General features: G+C 39.8%; 1 protein-coding gene across 4 annotated transcripts in view; it reads left to right on the top strand.

Annotated features, from left to right (window-relative positions):
- Positions 1-23572, top strand: part of Vrk2 (vaccinia related kinase 2) — a 122615-nt gene that overhangs the window by 1705 nt on the left and 97338 nt on the right. For 3 of the 4 annotated variants that reach the window (NM_001252447.1, NM_027260.3, XM_006514801.4), the window contains exon 2: positions 581-721. In NM_001252447.1, coding sequence (NP_001239376.1) covers positions 586-721 — 136 coding nt within the window. In that variant the 5' untranslated portion in view covers positions 581-585. Of the gene's footprint in view, positions 1-580; positions 722-1888; positions 1971-23572 lie in introns of all 4 variants that reach the window. The other variant, XM_030246291.1, reaches the window with a different exon arrangement.

The following is a 23572-nucleotide window of genomic DNA, read 5'->3' as shown; positions in this document are numbered from 1 at the left end:
ATGGTTACTTTCACATCTAATTTCAAGCATTTTTTCTAATATTTATTAATTATATATTAATCGCGTTACTCATTTGCTAATTTCTATACAATGATAATTAATTACATTCTATAGTGTTGCTAAATATTAATAAACTCCTACATGAAATTTTGAAGTATTGATTTAAATGAAACACAGTAGATATTTTTAATTTTTAAGAAATTTATTTTTAATTTTTAATTTTGTGTGTGTGTATACAGGTGCCAGTTGAAGAGGTCAAATATATCAGGCCCCAGAGCTCGAGTTACAGAGAGTTATAAGCTGCCATGTGGGCACTGGGAACTGAACCCAGATCATCCTCTACAAGAGTATTGCATATATTATGTATATATTATTACATATATATATACATACATACATACATACACATGTCAGTATCTCTTAGGTTTCAAAGTATCTGAATTTCTAACTTGAATGTTGTGGATGGCTTATCCAGTTGGAATTGACTTCAGGATCCTAATCTTAATTCTGGGAAAGACATTAGGAGAAATGAGTTTCAATGCTAGAGTTTTAACTATTTATCTCATCCATCTGCCAATAGATGTGATGGCACCAAGAAGAAAAGAGAAATATAAGCTTCCGGTTCCACTCCCAGAAGGCAAAATTCTGGATGATATGGAAGGAAACCGGTGGGCACTGGGCAAGATGATCGGCTCTGGAGGGTTTGGACTGATATACTTAGGTAAAGTATGACTAAATTGCCAAGTCTAATTACGTCTGTGATCTTTGTAACTATGGTAACAATGGTATTTTAAGAGCTAACTGAAATAACAGAATTCATAGATTCTTTTTTTAAAAAAGTAATTTGAAGATAGTTAATGTTTAGTACATTAACTAAACATTAGGTTCAAACCATAACTGACATAACATGTTCCCTGTTTGTCTTCTTTTTCCCCCAGTAAGTTTTAGAAGTCTTTTCAGAGCATAATTGCACAATCTGCCAGACAGAATTCAAATTTTCTTTTTGAGAACTTGTTTTCCTGAAACCACTTATTTTTATATGTTATAAACAACAGCTGTATAAATATAAATATTTTGTGATCCTTTTTAAAAAATATTTGCTATATTATATGTATGATATCTGTCGGACATGTCACAGGGCAGCTGTGGTGGTCAGGGGACAATCCTCCCACCTTTATGTGGTTTCTAGGATGCCAACTCAGGTAGGTGGGCATACTTCTGGAGAAAGCACCTTTACCTGCTGTGCTGTAGCTCTGTTCTCTACGTTTTGACTCCTAATAATTATTATCTAGGCAACGCTAGGGTTCTACCTAGACTTAAGGTTAATGACTGAAAGCATCTTTTATGTGGTGTGAACAAACTTCTCTCGTGTGACTGCAGTTTACTGGCTATGCTCTCCCTGGGAAAATGACAAAGTGGATATTCAGATTACCCTCTGTGCTTTATGATAGGTAGGGGACCTTGCGTGGGTGTACGTCTACACTACATCTAAATATTTAGAAATTATGCTGAATTTAAAGAGACCATTTAGGAATATCTTAGTGCTGTGGTGGGATGGCGAAAATGACTACGTTTGATGAATAAAATATTGGTGATTAGAAAAGAATCAACTGGGTTTGGAGTATATACTTCATGAAAGATCTTGGATAACATGATTCAGGTATAAGTTGGAGATTAAGAGTCACCTTTATATACACCTTTTATAAGGCTGTGTGTGCACATACACACTACTTATTTGGCTCTGGTTGTAAAAGATGACTCTCCATGTGTTAGAGTGATGGACATCTCTTTTCAAATGCAGAACATCCTGTTAGTCACATGGCTTTTGATTTTTGTTTTCTGATTGTTATTGCCCCAAATAAAATCTGTTTTACAATGCGTTTTTCAGCATGTTGGTGACATCCCCTCCCACCATCTGAATTTTAGAAACTATCTTGGAAAGGTGTATATGAGCAAGTAGTCTTCATTGGGTAAGAACTCTCAGAAACACTTCTTTTCAGAGATGAGTTAGTTTTCACTGATTATTTTGGCCAATAAGCAGTTCCTTGAGAAGTCCCCTGGTTCTGGCATTTTATCATAGTTCTTTTCACTTCCTGAATATATATCACAAAGCACTTAAATTCAAGTTGGTTTTTTTTTTTGTTTTTTTGTTTTTTTTTTTTTTTTTATTTTAAATAACCATGTCCAGTGATTCTTTTCAGACATTCTTCCCAGACACACTGCTTTGGCAGACACTTTATCAGCTTTTATGGCCTAAGGCTGAGAAGAAACTAGCTGCTCTGGCTGGCTCATTGTGCATGTACAACTGTCTCTAGCTTTGAGATCAATAGCCCGGGCCTGGTGGTAATCAGCAACGTGGAGCAAAGGGGAAGGGGCAGAGGAATCCATGTTTACTTTTGACTTGGAGGGATAATGTGCCTGTAGCATTCATATCAATAGTCCCTCTTAGGGATGAGAATAGTCTGAATACAAGAACAAAGTCTGTGCTCTCTCTTTGTATATGAAAGTGGGAGGGAAGGGGACTGATTAGGGAGTGGGAAAGTTGCTGTCATTTTAGTACCAAATGAGCAAAAAAAGTTTCTAAAACTTCAGGGAAAGAAAACAAAAGGTTTGAATTCCCTTTAATGTTTCATGTATCACGGAAGCCACTCACCCAAGGGAGACATGTATAATAGGAACAAAAAGTTCCAGAGCTGGGGAAATCTGGGTTGAATGCTGACTGGCCACTAAGTCACTGACAGATCAAGAGGCCACCGCTTTACTAATCCTCTGGAATTTTTGTTTCTAGTCTATGTAATTGTAAGAATAATTGCGAGGATTGAATGAGATGTTTTTGAAGAGTTTGGAACCTAGTAAGTACTTGATAAGTAGAACTTATTTAGAATTTTACGTTCTAAATATCTGATGCTATGGTGCATTAGGGAGAGGCCTTCATTAGAGGGGTTTCCTGTCTCTTCTGCTTTGAATTGTGGTGGATTTAACTCCTAGTGTAAAAGTAAGAACATAGAGACTGTTCATAGGTGCCTGTGTGTTTTATTTACCACTCTGTACCTGTTCCCTGTAATGGTTTTTAGAGTGGCACAGGGCATAGTGAACATTCCCATTTAGACTACTACTTATTTGCTTCAAATATGAAAGGGATTGGGATCCAAAAATTAATGAAAATGCAGGAAAGGAAGATGTGGGATAAGTGTCCATTACATTCCTTTAAAATGGTTCGTTGTTGGAGGGCCTGAGGGTGAGACGGTGGGCTGTCACAGAGGAGTCCTTTTAGACACAAAAACCGTGTAAGGTACTCTTATGCCATCCTCTGAAACAGTGGTACAGTTCATCATGTTGTGGTAACACTCAACTATAAAATTAAGTTCTTTGCTATGTCATAACTCTAATTTTGCTACTGTTATGAGATCAGACGAAACGCTTTTCTGGTGGTCTTAGGTGACACCTATGAAAGATTTTCGTCCCTCCACAAAGGGATCTTAACCCACAGGCTGAGACTCACTTCTCTAAAAGAATGCGCCTGTGCTTTATTGACGTATTGACAATAAATTTTGATATCATGTCTTTCACAGCTAACGATTTCATTTTAAGGACCATTATTCATGGGTAAGCGGTTGGTCTTAGTGCATTTGGGAGCTTTACCTTATTGCTTTTACATTAGCCCAAGTTGGCACTTCAGAAACAGAAGATGCTTTTGGGGGGGGGGGTGAATTTTGGAAGCTACCAAATTTAACTTATTTACTAGTGAGGAATGATTTCTATTTATAAAGGTATAGAAGACTGTGTTGTTTTGTTTATTATTTACTTTGTTGTAATTTATTTGTTTATTTAAGGTATGCACAGTAACATTCAGGAGAGTCCAGTCATGACACTAGTAGCAATTTTAAATGTTATTTTTGCTATTTTTTTAAATAGAAGGGAGTTAGTCTTTTGAAAATGACAATAATAGAAAAGAAGGATAATTTATTTAAGGGAGTACAATAGTGGTGCATATTATTTATACAATAATCTAGTTCCCAGTGAAAGCATAGGTAAGACATGTACATTTGAAAAAGTTTGCCTGGTTTTATTTATTTATTAGATATCTATGACATATAGATAAGTAAAAATCTCTAGAAGATATTAATTTTTCAAGTAACTTCTATAGAATGTTTGCCTTGAATTTATAGCAGACAGTGCTGCTCATTTCCCAAGTTTGTGTTCTGTTTATAAAAAAAGAAGGGGACGAATTCTTGCAAGGCTTAGTTAGCCCTCATTTGTATTTTACTTTTAAAAAAAAATACCTGACCTTAAAACAACCCATTTTATCCCATTTTATGTGCACGTCTTCATTTTCAAGAGTTTTAACTATCGTGGGGCAGTTCATAAGTTCCCTGTTTGTGCCCCACATTTATGTATTTTGTCCCTTTTGCTGCACTGTAGGTGTCTTACTGTTCTTAGCACTGGTCAAGATATTCTCCCCCCCCCCCCCCCCCGTCTCTCTCAATTTGAAACTCACTGCTGTGGGGAAGTTTCTTCTTTATGAAATGAACTCACCTCTATTGCCACACAATAAAAAGAATTCTCTGTGTTTGAGAGCTTCTGGCTTCCTTATGAAATATGGATGGACTTTTGCTTCTGAAGTGTTTTAGGTTCTGCTTCTGTGGAGAAAGGAGGGGAAGAATAAATAGTATGAGGTACATTCTTTCCTTTAAGACCCAGGGGTATCCATGTATATCAAACAAATCAGAAAAAAAAATCTGAGAAACTTTAAAACTTGGAATAAGACTTCACTAAAAACTAACTACTAGGATCAGGACACTTCCCACATTTAATGACACAAAGGTGTTTGTGAAGTTTATACTGTTTCCATGCTTGGGTTTGTAATTATGCTTCTGAGGGTTTGCCTCTTACATCTCTGTCACAAGCACTGTGTTTTTCCTGAACACTGTATAGTTACGCTGTGTCAAAAACCACTTTAGCAGAAGAGATGGATGACTCAGCAATTGTTTCAAGACAGTTGTGAGAGATGTGTACTGTTTATTTAGTAAGACAGCCAGGTAGGCCAAGCTTTTCCTTAGCATCACCAATCCAGGGAAATGATGTTGTAGAAAGACATCCATTGAAGGCCAGAAGCATCTACAGATGCAGTGTGATCCCAGGCAGTGAAGCATGTGGCCCTTCATTGGCATTAGACGATAACAGGAGGATCTCCTGGCAGAAGAACTGACTTTCAGTGTGTTCTGCATGCTGCCCCTCCAAACCCATCTTTGATTGGCACCTATGCCCTATTGAAACTGGCATCACACCTTCTGAATGGGCACTGTGCCAGACTAGCAGATGGGTATGGGCAAAGGCATGCCAGAAACCCAGTATGTGAATCAAGTTTAAGTATCAGGGGCCCAAACTCCCATCCAGGGATCTAAAAACTGCAGTCTGTTAAGAGCTTTTTGTGCTTAAGGTTAAAGGACATGCCATTTCTACTCTAGCTTAGAGGTTGATTAATTTTGAAAGTCAAACAGGAACTCCTGTGGTGGTGTCAGGCAAAATTCTGTCTTTGGTGAATGAGAATTGCTAGTTCATGTGGGGAAGAGAAAGTATTGTAATGAAGTTTCCGGGGAGAGTGACTCCCCTGCAAGTCCCTCCAGCACTTAAGCAGCATGCGCTCAGTAAAGATGAATATTTCTCTTCTCCAGTGGAGCCAGGTGCAATCAAAGCCACATCTTCAACCTGCTCCAGTAAAGAACCCTAAATTTAGAAAGGGCAGGCGAAGTTTAGAAGAACTCACTCCGTGGTGGAGCTGTTCCAGCTGGAGCTGATGGTGCTTCGCAGGAGCTTACAGAGGAAGGGGTGAAGGGGTAACTCCAAATGGAAACCTTCAGAGTCTTCCAGCCTGAAATGGGAAAATCTTTAACAAGCCAAAAGAAAAGTTGAGTCCTTTCCCCTCAGTGGAGAAATCTTCCTGAATTTTTTCTTTTTATCAATAACAACTTAGGTTACAGAAATGTTAGGACCAACTTAATACATAAGTAACGAAACTTCCTATTCTTACTTTCACTTCCTTACATGTCTATCATGTATATAAACTTTGCTTCTTGAATAATGGATTTTGCATAAAATCGAGTTCTAAACGTCATAGTCCTTATGATTGTCTCACACCCACTACAGAACTGCCCCCAAACCAGGAAGAGAGGGCCCTGTGCTTGTGATCATTTTAGTCCTCTCTCCCAAGTACTTTTAAATTTATAGGCATGCCTGTAAGGCCAGCTGTGACCGTGAGCAGCTTCGCTAATCACATTATAACCCTTGCTTTGGTTTTTCCACTGCGTAAACTTTATCTATGGAACAGATTCCACGAGACCGTTGTGAATACTTCAACGTATTCAAAACATATAACTGACACAAATTAAACTCCTAAAACTAAAGCTGGTGCAGTGTAACTGCCAAGTGAAGCTGGCACGTCCCTCTGTCAGACTGCAGGAGAGTGTGCCATGCAGTCCTCGGAAAACACAATTCATGCACAAGCTCTCTTGTCACTCGCTCTGATATTAAAACCAGAGAAAGTGACATTAATTAAAGAAATGGCACGAGCCAACAAAAGCAATGAAATTCTGTGCTTTGGCTTTGTGCAGACCTTAATCCAACGTGCTCGTGCTCTGCTCAGGTACTGTGACCAGTTCTGAAGAGAGCGAGGGTTACACCTTTTAACTCTTCCTCTCCCCGTTAGAAATGTGCTTGAGCAGCATTGGGCTGCTTTGTCATAACCCAGTCATTGCTGGGCTTCCTGGAGCACTGGCATGGTGGTGACTTGTAGTTTACCAATGTATTTGGTAACCATGTGACATGTGCAGTACAATGAGAAGAAGAGGAGATTGGTCTTACAGAAAAGGCCCCCAACCCTCTGGGCCTAGTCTTGCAGAGGACCTAGTCTTGCAGGGTTAGAACCAAGAAGGCCAGTTGCTGGGACCAGTTGATTGGAAACCTTAGTGAAGTGAAGACAAGCAGGAGAGAATTAAGACTTGCCATTTGTGGCCATACAATGGGAACAAAGTGATTGTGTCAGTAATACCAACTTTTCGGATTTTCATGTGTGTGACCAGCCATTTTCACCCTACACCACATTGTGCTGTCCTAATCGGCACTCTCAGGGTGCAGAGATATGGCCTTGCAGGTCACAGTTATTAACAAAGGTTTTTAAAAAATAATTTATTTTATGTACATTAGTGTTCTCCCTGCGTGTATGTCTGGGTGAGTGTATTAGGTCCCCTGGAACTGGAGTTTCAGACGTTGTGAACAGCTATGTTGGTGCTAGGAATAAAACCCTGGTCCTTTGGAAGAAAATCCAGTGTTTTTAACTTCTGAACCATCTCTCCAGTACCCTAATAGATGATGGTTTTATGGGAAAAAAAAAAAAGAAAACTTGTAGAAAAAAGGTACTAAATTTTGTTGGATTTCTTTTCTTTGTTTTAGTACAATGTGTGGTCTATGTGTAAGACATTGTAATTTCATATTTACAGACAGTATTTTGTATATTTTTAGGGAGTTTGGGGTAAGAGTAGCATATGTTTATTTTTCCAAATGTACTTTTAAAATATTATATAACATGTACTTAAGTATAGATTATAGGACTTATTGGGAAATGTCTCCTCTGATAACATATAACATGCAGGGATTTTAAAAAGTGGCCACTGTATTAAATCTAGCCACTTCCATGTTTATAATAAAACAGTTCACCCTCTCTCTGTCCATCCACTCTGTCTGTCTCCTGTCTCTTCTCCAGGTATCCCCAGCCGACCTCTTCCCCTTTCTCTTCCTCTCTCCTCCCTTTCTGTCATTCTATGCCTTCCTTTCTCTGCCTCTACTTTCTTCTCCAGGTCCCCTTCTTGCCAAATAAACATCCTTTTATACTAAACAACAACAACAATCAAATGAACAAACAAAATGACCTGGATAATATTTAATTGAAGTAGATTTAATAAGCCAGTTCTTACTATTTTAGGGAAAAGTATGGTGTTTTCTGTTGGGTGAACTCTCTACTAGGCATGGGATGTCTAAGCACCAGTAACTTTAACAGAAAATAAACTATTCTTCCCACTCCCTCCTCCTTCTGTCAGGTGCTGGGGATCCAGCATGCCTTTCACCTGCTACACCAGCACTCTACCGGTAACAGAGCGGCATGCCTAGCTTAGGAATTCTTTTAACCCAAGTCTGTGAGGTATCTGATTGAGGGATTTATGCACAGTCAGAAGCTTATGTTACAGTTTCCAAGCATAGGTACTTTGTATTTGAGAATCAGAATTTTCTAACTGTATAATTAGTCACGAGGTTTAATGTACATTTTTTTCATCTCAAGCTGACAATGGCTTCAAAAAGACAGCAGTGCCCTGGGGGAGCAAGAAAAGAAGGCCAAAGTTGACACACACAGAGGCAAAACAGTGGAGGAAAACCAACACGAGTTGTGAAGTCAGGCATTGGAAATATGTCAGTGTTCAGGAGACTGTCTTTAATTTGCAATCCAAGTGAAATAGAGTATTTAAATACGAGAGGCAGTATTATTGAGCCCAGCATGCCTGCTACCACTTGTTTGACTAGCTCAGAATAGAACACTGAGAGGCAAGGGCTCAAAGTTAAATGAACATTTATACATTTTAAAATCAAATGAAAGATTCAGAGTATATTCATGAATTAATTTTTTTCCAGAATCCTAAATTTAATCAGCTGGAATTACTTTTAAAGTGCCATTCTATTTAACTTTGGGGAATGATGAATTTGCCTTTTAGTAGGAATGCTGTATTTTATCATGAAGATGAAACAAACTGTCTTTTGTTAATTATTCCCCAGAGACACTGGCCATTTTTCTCTCCTATGCTAAGTGTGGAGTAAAGGCAGTGCCTGCAAATTCATTTCAAACAAGACCAGTCGGAAGCTTCAACATGTGTGAGAGGCACTGGAAGAATGTAGCTTCCATTTCAAGCACTCTGGGTGCCCTCTAATGAGACTTTGGAGAGGAGTGCCACCACCGCCTTACTAAGGGACCTTGGACACAGAGTAGAATCATGTAAAAGAATAAAAGAGAAGAATGAGTGTGTCCCATGTGTCTGATAACTAAAAGATCAGCTTTTGCAATGTTGGGAAATCACCATAAACTCCTAGAATCTTTTTCTTGGTGTGTGCCAAGTGCTGGGGTAAGTGGCTTGTGTGCATTATTTCATTTAATCTTCTTGGAACTTGGTGAGGAGGATTTTGAGCCCTAAGAGGTAGTGCTATGCTTCCAGGCCACATTTTAAAATACTCTCTCTGTTTACTTTTGAGCACAGGCTTTTTTGCTCTATGGATTGGTTTCCCTTGTAGAAGAACACTTTGAGTTTATAGCTAGCCAGAGAAAATATGGCAAGTGATGTGAGTAAGACAAGCTAATTTCTAACACAACAGCTAAATATACGATTGATAGTATTGGCAACTAAGTGGAGAAATCTGTTAGTGGGGATGTCTACAGTGGTGCCATTTTCATTAGATTGACAACCCAAGGCACAGAGCACTGGTGCTAGGCTTTTGTTTTTAAGATCACCAAGTCTGTGAAAGAACATCTGATATTTACAGGAAACCCAATGCTGGGACAGAAAAAAAAAAAAGACAATTAAAATGTGCTGTAGCTTAGGTCATACAATATTTTAATGCAAAAATAGTGAGATTAGTCAAACAGTTGTACTCCGATTGGATAGGAAAGACTTGCTAGATTTTCAGGCTTTTCGAAACTGAATAAATTTGTCTGACTTAAAGGGATGTGTTAAGTCTTCATAAAATGCAGGGCAAGGACAATGAAAGAAGGGAGGCCTCTTTAATTATGACACATATTATAATATCAGTTAAGAAACATACTGGAGGAGAGAGAACTTTACAGATAGGGAATTATTCTTAACTGCGTTTTTCTTAGAGGGTAATTTAAAGATGTATAGTTTAGAAAACTAGGTCTTTTAAAAGGTAAAGCACAAAAATACATGGGTAGATAGACTCTTGTTAAAGAATTTTCTTCTTGCTAAAGAATTTATTTCAGATAAAAATATTTTACCTACAATAGCATCTAGACTTTGAAAACAAAATTCGTTCTTTTGAGTTATATGTCCTTTGAGGCTGACAGTGCAGACGCTATCATGAGAAAAATGAAGACAGTTCATGTAGAGGTGAATAGGTATTCAGTGGAAGACTTATGGATTACAATGATAGTTGTTATCCCTTTTTATTTTACATGTACACAAAATAATAAAAAAGAAATGGCAAAAATAAAAAGCTATTACATTAAATTAAAATTAACATTTTTAGCAAAGCTGATGGCAAAGCCCTGAGACCCCAATACTTGATGACGGCTGTGAGACAGCTTTCCAAGATCACAAATTCAAGGCCTGCTTTAGCTATATAGTAAGTGGAACTCTCTCTCAGAAGGGAGAGAGGAGAGAGAGAGAGAGAGAGAGAGAGAGAGAGAGAGAGAGAGAGAGAGGAAGGAAGGAAGGAAGGAAGGAAGGAAGGAAGGAAAAAAGAGAAGTGGATTAGTCATTTCAATTTTTGTACGTAAGGGAAGGTATCCATTGAACTTGACAGTCTCGAGAGATCATGCAATATCTCAGATCTCCAATGTCAGATGTGAGGAACTGAAGATGGTTATGATGATAGAAACCTTCTATCTTTACAAAATACTGGGAAGTACATAGGAAAAAAAATCACACCCAGTAAACTTTGGAAAGAAATCAAATCCCAGAAACATAATGAATGGAAAGATGCTCTGTGATTGAGGAGGAAGGAAAGAAATTATATGAGCTCCCATAATCGGAAGAACCTCCATCCCAGAAGAACTGAGACCCTTTGATCTGATCTCAGTATTCTGAAATTATTTAATTTAATATAAATTGTACGCACCATGAAATATCTCAAAAAGAAGAGATTGGCCGGGCGGTGGTGGCGCACACCTTTAATCCCAGCACTTGGGAGGCAGAGAGAGGCAGGAGGATTTCTGAGTTCAAGGCCAGCCTGGTCTACAGAGTGAGTTCCAGGACAGCCAGGGCTACACAGAGAAACAAACAAACAAACAAACAAAGTAAAGCAAACCTAAGTCAAAAGGAATTGGTTTAAGGAAATGATCAGGAATTAGTTTCAAGATATTATCAGTATATCTAGCAGATCTTAGAAGATAAGTGTCTTCTTATCTTAGATCCTCCATTGTTTGAAATGTGAATTGAGTGTATTATAAAGTCACTTTAAAACATGGGGATGGATCGATGACTGCTAGTACATTCTTAACATACAGATTTCATATAAGAAGTGAGAACTCATTTCAGTCCCAGAAAATAGATAGACTGTGATAGTTAAGAGAAATAGGACTGTATTTCCAATATCAAAGTTTATGTTTCCAAATACAACAAAGTTTCTTTCTCTTAGGAGACAGAAATGCACACTTGAGATAACCTGACTTCATTTTGTAGCAGATTGTCATTAAGATACAATACAAGCACATGACTGAGACATCAAAAGGATAAATGAATTAAAATATGTGAGTTGAGTGTGGTGCTCACACCCGTAATCACTCTGGAGGCTTAGTTGGGAGGAATACAAAAGCTGGAGAGTACCCTGTGCTGCTGATTGAGACTTTGTCTTTAAAAAAAATAAATCCATCTACCCATCCATCCGTCCATGCACGCATCTATCCATCTATCCATCTATCTACCTATCGTTGGATACAAACTGAGTAGAATATATACATATACATATGCACATGCACACGCACACGCACACACACACACACACATCAGTAGTTAGAGAAAAGTAGAAAAGGAGGCCATGAATTTGAGAGAGATTTTTCTTGTATATATGTGAAGATTAAAAAAACAGTTTTTTTCTGTGATTTTTCATCCAGTTATTAAAGTTTCTAGAAACTTTAGTATTAGAGTTCTCTAGAGAAACAGAACTGAAAGGATGAATATATATGTAATTTATTAAAATGCCTTACAGGTTGGTCCTGCTAGTTCCTCAGCAATGACTATCTGCCATGGAAAGTCCCAAGAATCCAGTAGTTGTTCAGTACACAAGGCTTTTGTCTCTGCTGGTCTTTAGTAAATGCCAGACTCTCAAAGAGCTAGACTCTAATGCCACTAAAGGAATGGACTTGCCCATCAAAGTGAGGACAAGCAGATAAAGAGCAAAAGTTTTCTTCTTTATGTTCTTTCTATAGGCTGCCATCAAAAGGTGTGGCCAAGATTAGAGGTGTGTCATCCTGCTTCAAATAATTCAATTAAACCTCCTTCCCAGGTGTATGCAGCAGCTTGGTTCTAATAGATGTAGTCACATTGACTATGAAGGGTGGCCATCACAAGCAGTGAGTGAATTCACCTAGGCAGCTTAGTAGAGGAAAAAGAAACGGTGCCACTGGTAGAATTTTCAATGACCAGAATGGTATCAGCTTATTTTTATCCTAAATGAATAAAATAAAATAAAATGTACCTGATACCAATAAGAAACTGTAACTATCCCTAGAAATATTATAATAAACTGACAAAACATCTTCACATGGGTCACCTTTGAACCTAGCTGTATAGGAAGAGAGGGGAGGGCCTCTAGTGCACCTTGCCCCATTCACCAGCCAAGCATTCCTGCTCTATTCATTTTGCATATCAGTCTTCCAAGAAGAATTCTATTGCTAACAAACTTTGAATGCAAATAACTATGCTAAAATATTCTTATTCTGTGCAACTGATTATGTACTTTATAGGGGAAGCTTTAATTTGGAGACTTTAATGGTATTATAAAGAATGGAATTCTTGTGTGTATGAAGATTTGTTTAAAAAATTTTGATGTGCAGTTATTTAACACGCAAAAATCCAGGGTCTTTTATGTGAAAGTCTCCAAACCTCCTGTTGGAAGCAAGCCCCTGACTGTCCTGCTTGTTCTGACCCTCTCTCTTCATTCCCTCCACATTCAGATTGTTCCTCTTTCAAGTCCACAGTTGCTTAAACGTCTATTGTTCTTCTTTATACATTTTTTTTGCCAACTTGTACATTATATATTTTATATAACATTTTGGCCTCTATTTTTTCTAACCATTTTCATTTTATATGCAGGTACATCCATATTTTAAAATTATCATAGATGGAAGTGAGATTTGTGTTTGTGTATTTCTTTAAAGTTTAATATATCACAGTTTTAATTTAACATAATAGGATACAGAACATACCCCTCCTCCTCCTGCTCCTCCTCCTCCTCTTCCTTCTCTTCCTCCTCCTCTTCCCCTTCTCTTTCTCCTTTCCTCTTTCTCCTCCTTCTCCTCCTTTTAAAAAAAATGATTAATTAATTTATTTTATTTATATAAGTACACTGTAGCTGTCTTCAGACACACCAGAAGAGGGCATCAGATCCTGTTACAGATGGTTGTGAGCCACCATGTGGTTGCTGGGTATTGAACTCAGGACCTCTGGAATAGCACTCAGTGCTCTTAACCACTGAGTCCTCTCTCCAGCCCCCACTGTTTCTTTATATCTTAGGATCTTGGTTAACATTCTTGTTCTTAATTTTTTTTTTACAGATGTTGGTGGTATTGTATGTAGACATATCACTCTCTCCCATACTTGCTTTCTCTTATTTGTTTTCTTGACCAGTCACAGTGGTTAGTGCTTGCAGCTTGAGTAGGATGGTGGGACTGAATAGCTCTGACTCCCTCTGCTCCTTGGCTCCATTTGGGGGAGCAGCATCCAACCACTCATCATGAAGTCTGGTTCTGTTTTTGTTTTCTGTTAATGCTGTTTAACAAGATGGAGACGATGCTTACTTGAGCAGGTAGAAAGTTTTTATCGGGAATGGATGTTAGCTGCAGCAAATGATTTTTTATGTAGCAATTGATAGAACCCTGTGATTTGTACTAAGTCTGATTATGGTAGATGGTAAATGATAATTTTGAATGTTGAAATTTCTTGTGTTCTTCAAACAAAGCCTCATTGATCTATATTTTATATCCATATATATTTCTGGATTTGCTTTATTTTCATTTTTGTTTTTTTTTTCTTCTGTATTAATGACAGCTGCTCATCTATAGCTTTCCCCTCTCCTCTTCCAGTCCTTCCCTCCTCTCCTTCCTGTCCCTTCCTCCTTCCTGTTCATCTCCTCCCCTCCTTCCTCCTCCTTCTGCTGCTTTCTGCTGCCTTCTTCTCCTCCTTCTCCTTCCCCTCTTCTTCCTCCTCCCTCCCTCCCTCCTCCTCCTCCTCTTTCTTCTTCCTCTTCATTTTTTTTTTTTTCGAGACAGGGTTTCTCTGTATAGCCCTGGCTGTCCTGGAACTCACTCTGTAGACCAGGCTGGCCTCGAACTCAGAAATCCGCCTGCCTCTGCCTCCCAAGTGCTGGGATTAAAAGTGTGCCCTACCATGTCTCTTCTTCTACCCTGTCTCTCTCATTTCTATGCCTTTTCCTTTACCACGTTTTCTAGTGTACATATTGGAATAGTGGTAACATACACTTCATAAAAACAAATTCTGATCTCTTTTCTCCTTTCCTTTCTGGAAGTGAGTGCATGGGATTGACACTGCTTCTTTACAAATGTTTTCTTAGAATTCTTCCACGTAGTCAATAGGCTCTGGCCATCTGCTTGTCACGTGACTTTCCCTTCTTTTCAGTTTTTATCAATATTTTCCATCTATCTGTACTGTCAAATTTATGGAAGTCATTTATAATATTGACAGGTTACACTGTTTTTTTGTGTCTGGAGTGGTTGAACCCAGAACCTTGTGCATGCTAGGCAAGCGCTGTACCCCTAGTTGTGCCTCAGCCCATCAAAACTGCACAAATTTGATATGTTGTAGTTATTTTATACATTCCATTTATATTAATTAAGAGTCTTGTTAATACATGTTATAATTTTTGCCTCAGCAGTCGAATATATTTAAAGAAACTAGGAAAAAGAATATGTAAGCCATTATGTTCTCTATCTACAATATTTTTCTCCCTTTGTTCCTGGTAGTCCACATTTTCTTATACATTTTTCTTCTTTACACGTTGTCTTCTTTATCACTGAGCCTTCTTTTTGAAAGAGTCTTATTGATAAATATTTAGCTTAAAATTGTGTTTTTCTGGCACCTTTCTTTTCATGGTGTTTGATGAGAAATCTAGTCCTTCAATTCTGTCGTTGTTTCATAATGATAATGTGTTGTTTTGTTCTAGATCCTTTTAAAAGATTTTTATTCTTAGCTCCCTGCAGTGTGACCATAACTGATGAAAGTTTACAATCTTCACACTTTTCCTTGGGGGAGTCTCTGAGCTTCATGAGGCTCCAGGTTCCATGTGTAGTTAGGATCTCATTCCATTCAGTCTTTCTTTTCCATATTGTTTACTTCTTTAGTTCTGTGTCTCCTCGTGTTCTCCTTTCCTGTTGTCCTTGGCTTTGTTCTCAAGACTGGAGACTTGTCTATTGATTTGTCATCAGGCTTAATGACTCTTCCATGTATTGTATCTAACTGTAACAAGGCCAGCTGCCTGATAATTTAGAACATAATTTGGTTCAATGTTCTCACTGTCAGAGGTGTCATTTCATCCTTCCTAGTAGGTTTTTTGTTTGTTTGTTTGTTGTTGTTTTTTAATCATTCTTTGGTTTCTTTAGCTTTTATTTCATTCAAGCCTTTGCCTTTTCTTGCCTGGGCCCAGAGAACAGTTGTTCTCACATCTGTTAGATTGCTTTAATGTCTCTGTCCTTTCACCCTGGTGTCTGCTGATTGCCATTTTGTATGTGAGTGTGTTTGTGTTGTTTCTTTTTTGATTTCCTTTGTTTTGTTCTTTCTATACTTGGTGCTTTTAGATTGCATTATGGATATTTAGAATATTTTGAGAATTTTCATATTGCCTTTTTATTTTAAACAGAGAATATGAATAGTTAGGAATATGAACATCAGTAAAGGTGCCCTGGTTGTGCCCAGCCCTCAGGTTCTGACAAGCACACTCTAGGTTTTGGTGTGTTGTTAGTTCATTTTCATCAGTGTTACTCAAGTCTGCCCCATGTGTGTCCCACCCAAAACTTAGCACTGTGCCCTCTACTTTACTCTTCCCAGTGTGGACTGCTTAGTGTTAGTTACTCAAGTGAGCAGGTTGAGAGAGAGACTGGAGTTCATAAATACTTTCCAGTCTGGCAGCCTCAAAACCTCTCCCCCATGGTCTTGTTGAAGTGTTGGTTCTCTGTGTCTTTTTCAGGTTGTTTGACTAGGAAGCTTTTTTTTAATCCTTCCTCATAATGCTGCTCCCCTGTGTCTGGGGGATCTGGAAAAAGTAAGCAGAAAGTGTAATTCGTTCAGTCACTCTGCTCTGGAGGACCTCAGTTGTGCAGGGTAGAACAGAAGGTTTTCCTCTGCTCATAGTTTATGTGCCTTAGGATTTCTGAGTCCCATTGGACTCTCTTGGTTGCTAGGCTTAAAGTAAACTAAGGAAAAGTTAGTTTTCCAAACTCTGAATGTTATGATACTCATTTCAATTGCCCGCTCCTTATTCAGTCTCTTAACCTGAGAGGTGTCCCTGAAAGTCTTTCTGTTTGTACTGATATAGACTTCAAAATTTGAGGCAGTTCTGAGTTCAGAGCAACAGATACTAGAAAGATGTGGTGGTTTGAATATTCTTGGTGGTACCATTAGGAGATGAGGCCTTTTAGGAGTGGCTGTGGCCTTGTTGGAGGAAGTGTGTTACTGTGGGGGTGGGCTTTGAGACCCTCCTCCTAGCTGCCTGGATCTAAATCTAGCTCTGTAGGATCTTGCCCCAAAGTCCCACTCCCTTAATCTGTTATCTCCTAAAACACAGGATTTTGCTTCATTTCACTTCCTGGTATTCCTTTAATACTCAAACCATATATTTTATATTTTTCCTTTCTAAGCTTGCTATGCTTGTTCAAACTCTTCATAAGACTTAACCAGAGAACAAAGTCTCTGCTGGGCTTTTTTGAAACTTCCTTTGTCAATGCAATTAATCTGAGTCTCTTCATCTTAACCTCAGGCAGACTTTTCAGACAAGGGCAAAAAGTAGCCACATTCTTCACCAAAATACCACAAAAACAGTCTTTATGACACATTCTGAAATTCTTCTCCTTTGAAATCTCTTGGGCTGGGTCAACACAGTTCAAATCACTACCAGCAACAAAGTCTTCCATATTCCTACTAGGATGACCCATTAAGCCCCATTTAAAGCATTCTACTGCATTCCAAATCCCCAAATCCCAAAATCCACATTCTTTCAAATAAAAGCATTGTCAGGCCTATCACAGCAATACCCCAGTCCCTGGTACCAACTTCTGTATTAGTTAGGGTTTTACTGCTGTGAACAAACACTATGACCAAGGCAAGTCTTATAAAAAACAACATTTAATTGAGGCTGGCTTACAGGTTCAGAGGTACAGTCCATTATCATCAAAATGGGAGCATGGCAGTATCCAGGCAGGCATGGGACAGGCAGAGCTGAGAGTTCTACATCTTCATCCAAAGGCTGCTAGTGGAAGACTGATTTCCAGGCACCTAGGGTGAGGATCTTAAGCCCACACCCACAGTGACACACCTACTCCAACCAGGTCACACATATTCCAACAAGGCCACACCTCCAAATGGTGCCACTCCCTGGTGCAAGAATATACAAACCATCACACTTTTCTTGACTCTTTTCTGACTTTTCCTGACTCTTTTCTGATCAAGATGTAGAACTCTTGGCTCCTTCTCCAGCACCAGGTCTGTCTGGACGCTGCTATGCTTCCTGCCATGATTGTTAATGGAGTGAACCTCTGAACCTGTAACCCAGCCCCAATTAAATGTTACTCCTTATAAGAGTTGTCTTAGTCATGGTAACTCTTCTTAGGAATTGTCTTAGGGTTTTACTGCTGTGAACAGACAGCATTACCCAGGCAAGTCTTATAAAGGATAACATTTACTTCAGGCTGGACTACAGGTTCAGAGGTTCAGTCCAGTATCATCAAGGTCGGAACATAGCAACATCCAGGCAGGCGTAGTGCAGGAGAAGCTGAGAGTTCTACATCTTCATCTAAAGGTTGCTAGCAAAGTACTAACTTCCAGGCAGCAAGGGTGAGGGTCTTAAACCTATACCCACATCCACAGTGGCAGACCTATTTCTCCTAATAGTGCCACTCCCTGGGCCAAACATATACAAACGATCACAGAAATGGAACCCCTAACTAAAATAAAGGAAATATTCCAAAGTTCCTTGAGAAATAAGTGGGATATATGCCTTTTGCATGGTTTTCCTGTGGAGACTGAACAATGTCTATTTATCCTAGGAAGAACATCAACAATAGACCAAGCCTAGTATATTGATGGGTTTATCAGTTATAGGAAGGAGCATGTATGACTCCACTCCCTCTTAAATTTTTGATTTTCTCTTCTGTAATTATTACTGTTTTACATGAATGCACACGCATGCACATGTGTGCACGTACACACACACACACACACACACACACACACACACACACACAAGCACACCTGAGTTCATTACTATTGCTCACATGTGTATGTGAGCTGGCTGCTTGTGATTGGATAACCTCATCCCCGGAGAGCTGATCCCTCAGCATCCATTGGCTGTAGCTCTTTATCTTGGTTGGTGCCTTATGAAATGTCCCACCATCCATGTTGGCATATCAACTGGTGTAGTCATTATATAGGTCTCAACCATATTGTTGAGCTTTTATGGGTGCAGATTCCCTGACATATCTAGAAGACACTGTCTCATAGTAGCCATCCTAGCTGGTCCTTTGCCTCTTGTAGCCTTTCTATGATGTTCCTTGAACCTTAAGGATATTTATGTGAGCCCTCTGATATGATGAGAGCCAGTCTTAAGAGAGGAGACTCAATTCTACTTGATTTCTCCAATTTTTATGTTTGAATTATGTGATATTTTAGCAATCAGGTCATACCTTCAAGTTCATCAAGGGCAATGGCTGTTTGCAAGGGGTGCAGTAAAGAATCCACCACTCTTGGATTAGGGAGAAGGTTGGTATTTGGATAAGAGAGGGACAATATCCAGAGGCATCTGAGAGAGCCCAGAAAACAGAGAAAAAGAAGCAGACTGGGTGTAGCCAGCCTTAGGGAAGCAGTGGAAGTGAAGGAAATAGCAAGTGAGAATAGCAGGAGTAGCCCTGTGGAAACTTTCCCATGATAAAGGGAGCCTCCATTCTGGAGGTGCCTGCGGGCTAACTTAGTGGTGAAGGGCCAAGAGGCTGGTGTAGGCTTTGAAATATATAACAAGTACACATGAATGGGGACTAAGGGAGCCTGGAGGCCAGCATGGCTTTAATATGTAACCACAGGCATAAGTCAGTGGAGAGCCCTCTGTCCCTTCTGCCAGAGGCAGAGAATGACTTCTTTTGTGGACAGGAACCTAATCTGTTTCATAAGTTCCTAAGCAATGCTGACTTTGATCTAACCAGGAGAAACTATTGTTGGACTCTAGTCTGTCCAATTTGAGCTCATTTCGGCGCACTGCCAGAGACAAAATACTGGCAACAACCTATGTTGTTTCAAGATCTCTTAAACTTCCTTGACCAGAAATGTCCCTTGCTGGACACTGGTTTTGAATTTTAAGAGCACATTGTATATTTTATTATGTCTTTTGACAAATGTATGCTTTCCAAATAGTTTTCTCTCAAACTGTTGAGTTTTTTAAAAATTCTATTTACAGTGTCTTTTACAAAACAACAAAAAAAATTAAGTTGTTTTTTTTAGTTTTCCTTCATTGATTATAGTTTGTTGTTGATTCTGAAATCCATTTTACCTCAGTTTTCACTGTTATCTTCTGTAAGTTTTATTATTCTTTTGTACTGCACATTTATATCTGCTGCCACCCTTTCCTTCTTTTTATATTTGCCTCTTTTATTCTTTTCTCCTACGACCATTCCACCAGCCTGGCCTCAGGATCCTCCTGCCTCAATCTCTTAATAGACCTTGAGCTAATTTTCACATAGAGTTTGTGTCTGTATTAATTTTTATCTGAATGTCTAATATTTTGATGGGGATGTTTGCAGCAATATCACTACACTCATGATTTCTTTTTCCATTAATGTATTGATGTAGTTAAGTATTAAACCAAAGCAAATTTCATAGATTATGCTAGGAACGGTTCCTTTATATTTATTTCTAATAGACATTTTAAACTATCGCTATGATTTCTTACTTAAGTGTTTATGGAAATCTCCAGTTAACCCAGCTGGGCCAGGCAGGGTTAGGCTTGGTTCACTGCATTTTGGAAGGCTAATGTGTGTGTGTGTGTGTGTGTGTGTGTGTGTTTTCAGACTTTGGTAGATTTCTTCAGTCAACTAGCAGGCCCTTTGGTTTGAGGTTCTGCCACATTGTATGTAACATTCTGTTGTTGGCTTTACAGACTAATAGTAACATGTTCGTCTTAGTTCCTGTGGTTGAGATACTAGCACAATGTTTTTTCTATCTAGCTTTGGTCAGCCTAGCTTAGAGATTTTCTCAAGTTATTCTTTTCATGAACTAGCTTTTGTGATTTGTTTATTTTCTCAGATTTCTATTTTTGATGTAACTGATTTTATGCTCAAACTGGTATCTTCTTGATTTAGGTGACCTGTATTACTCTCCTTCAAATTTTTTTCTCTTTCCTGTGTGTATCTGTGTATGTGTATGCGTATGCATGTATGCATGTATGCATGTATGCTTGCACACTCAAGGCACACGTGCCATGGTGTGAACTTTGTGGAGATCATAGGACAACTTGCAGAACTTGCTTCCCTCCTTGCACTCAATGGCAAGGGCCTTTTCTTGGTGAGCCATCTTCCTGGGGAACCCTCTTTTTCCTTGGTTAAGGTAAAAGCTTAAAGATGGGGTTTAAAGCTTCTAATCATAAGTATTCAGTGCTATAAATCTTCAGGTTAGCATTCCTTTTGCTGCATCCCATAAACTGCATGGCGTTTGTGTTTGAAATGTTGACCATAAAACCCCAGACCTTCCTCACATTAGGCACTGGCACTGAGATAGACACTCACTCAATATTGGCTTCTCCTTTGTTTTATTTTTGAGACAAAGTCTTGTCATGTTGACTGGCTGGTTTCTGAATGAGATCCAATGATCTTGAGTGCAATGGAGTCTACTTGGCACTTTGGTGCAAAGGTCTCAGAGAATCAGGAAGACCAGCCACAGAACTCTGAGCACCAGCAGCCGGTGACAGGTACCCATCTCACAAGTCCCACAAATCAGTTTAGGCGGCAGAGAAAGGAGAGGTATATAAAGACTAGCTTGGTCAGTTGAGCTCGTATCAGCAGAAGGAGGCTTGGGTAGGTCAGTGAGTAGACTCCTACAGGCTTTGGCTTTAAAAGATTACATTGGGGAAGGGTTGGGGACAGACTCACAACTCTCTGTAACACCAGCTCCAGGGCATCAGGCACCACCTCCTTGCTTCTGTGGGTACCTGCACTCAACTGTACACACACACACACACACACACACACACACACACACACACACACACACACAGAGTTATAAAAAGAAAACGTTTTTAAAAGGTGTTTTTAAAAGGGGAGGGTTGCTCTAGGTGAAGTAAATAGAAGCTTCCACAGGGCTTTAGGCTGTCTGCCTGTGGTTTTCTAGAAACTGGGGTATCTTCCCAGCTGTAGTCAACAGTGGTTGTCAGCAAGGAGAATCCTTTAGGGTTGACACCCCATCCTCACTGCCTGGTAGAGTCTAACTTGTGATCCTTAACTCTGGTCCTCAAATAATTCTCTTGCTTCAGTCTCCCAAGCAGCTGGGATACTAGGCATGCACAGCTATAGTTGACTAAATTGAACTTTAACCATCACTCCATCTATTGCCATTTTTTCTTTCTCTTTTCCTGCTTTCTTCCTTCCTCTCATCCTTTCTACTTTCCCTCTAAACATGTCTCGTGGAACTACATATCAAAACTCATTCTATAAATGTTGACAAAATTCCCTCTCTCCCTCCCTCCCTCCCTCCCTCCCTCCCTCCCTCCCTCCCTCCCTCCCTCCCTCCCTTCTTCCTTCCTTCCTTCCTTCCTTCCTTTCTTTCTTTCTTTCTTTCTTTCTTTCTTTCTTTCTTTCTTTCTTGTTATTGTTTAGTTTTTCTTGGCTCTTTACTGTGAGAAACCAGTTTGGCCTCGTCAATCCAGAATGTTTCCATGTTTGCTTTTTTTTTTTTTTCTGCTTCTCTAGTGATGGTTCCCCCAATGACCTGGTTCTCTGTTAGTTCTAAGAAGAGCCTCAGAGCTCAAGCTTTTTCTTCTAGGCTCTTACATTAGGTTGGGCAGGAAGCTAGAGTTGCATTTATTTTCTAAACATTTTATTTTTAATTTAATTTTTACACTCCATATTCCATTCCCCGCCCTCCCCCATCCACCCTCTGAATGCTCCACATATCACACCTCTTCCCTACCCCACCCCATCTCCATGTGGATGCACCCACTCCCCACCCCACCTGACCTCTAAACTCCCTGGGGCCTCCAGTCTCTTGAGGGTTAGGTGCCTCATCTCTGAATGAACACAGACCCGGCAGTCCTCCCTCTACTGTATGTGTGTTGGGGGCCTCACATCAGCTGGTGTATGCTATCTGTTTGGTGGTCCAGTGTTTGAGAGATCTAGGGAGTCCAGATTAATTAAGACTGCTGGTCCTCCTACAGGATCACCCTTTTCTTCAGCTTATTTCTGCCTTCTCTAATTCCATAGGAGGGGTCAGCTGCTTCTGTCCATTGGTTGGGTGCAAATATTTGCATCTGACTCTTTTCGCTGCTTATTGGGTCTTTGGAGGGCAGTCATGCTAGGTCCCTTTTTGTGAGCTCTCAATAGCCTCAGAAGGGACCTCCCCTTGAGCTGGATCCCATTTTGGGCCTGTCACTGGAACTTCTTTTTCTCAGACTCCTTGTGGGTCTGGGTACCAGACGTTTTCCACGGAGATCTCAGTAACTCCCAAGCCGCTCTGAACTGAGTCAGGTTGGGGCTGGGCGACTATCCAGTGAAGAGTGCAGCGGGACCACGGGTGGCGCTTCTGGAGAGAAGATCTCTTCTCAGGTGTTACACATAGCTCTTCGAACAAAAGACTCAGACGAAGGAATAGTTCTGGAGCACCTTTAATTCCCTGAATGGATTTATATACAGTTCTGGGGGTGATTCAGGGTTCGACAGTGGGTACCTCTCATTGGCTTGGACTGAGAGTTTGGGAGAAACCTTATTTGCATGTGGGAAGGCTTGGTGCTGTTCCTACCTGACTGATAGCCCCTCGACTCTCCTGTGGGGGTTGTGGGGATGGTAACTTCGACAGGAGGCAGGGGTCCAGGAGATATGATGGAACACCTTCTGTCCCATGTAGGTGGAAATTACCACCCACCAGGTCCCACTGGGGTTCAAGACTTAAGCTCGAATGGAGACCAGGCTGTCTGTGCATAGCCCATTGTCCCAGAACTCCTCTCCATTTCCATCACTGTAATTCTTTCAGATAGGAACAATTATGGGTCATAGATGTGACTGTAGGATGGCGACCCCACCCCTCACTTGATTCCCTGTCTTCCTGCTAGAGGTGGGCTCTGTAAGTTCCCTCTTCCTACTGTCAGGCATTTCATCTAA

This window comes from Mus musculus, chromosome 11 (genome assembly GCF_000001635.26).
Source record: "Mus musculus strain C57BL/6J chromosome 11, GRCm38.p6 C57BL/6J".
Classification (NCBI taxonomy): Eukaryota; Metazoa; Chordata; class Mammalia; order Rodentia; family Muridae; genus Mus; species Mus musculus.
This window is presented reverse-complemented; position numbering and strand designations above follow the sequence as displayed.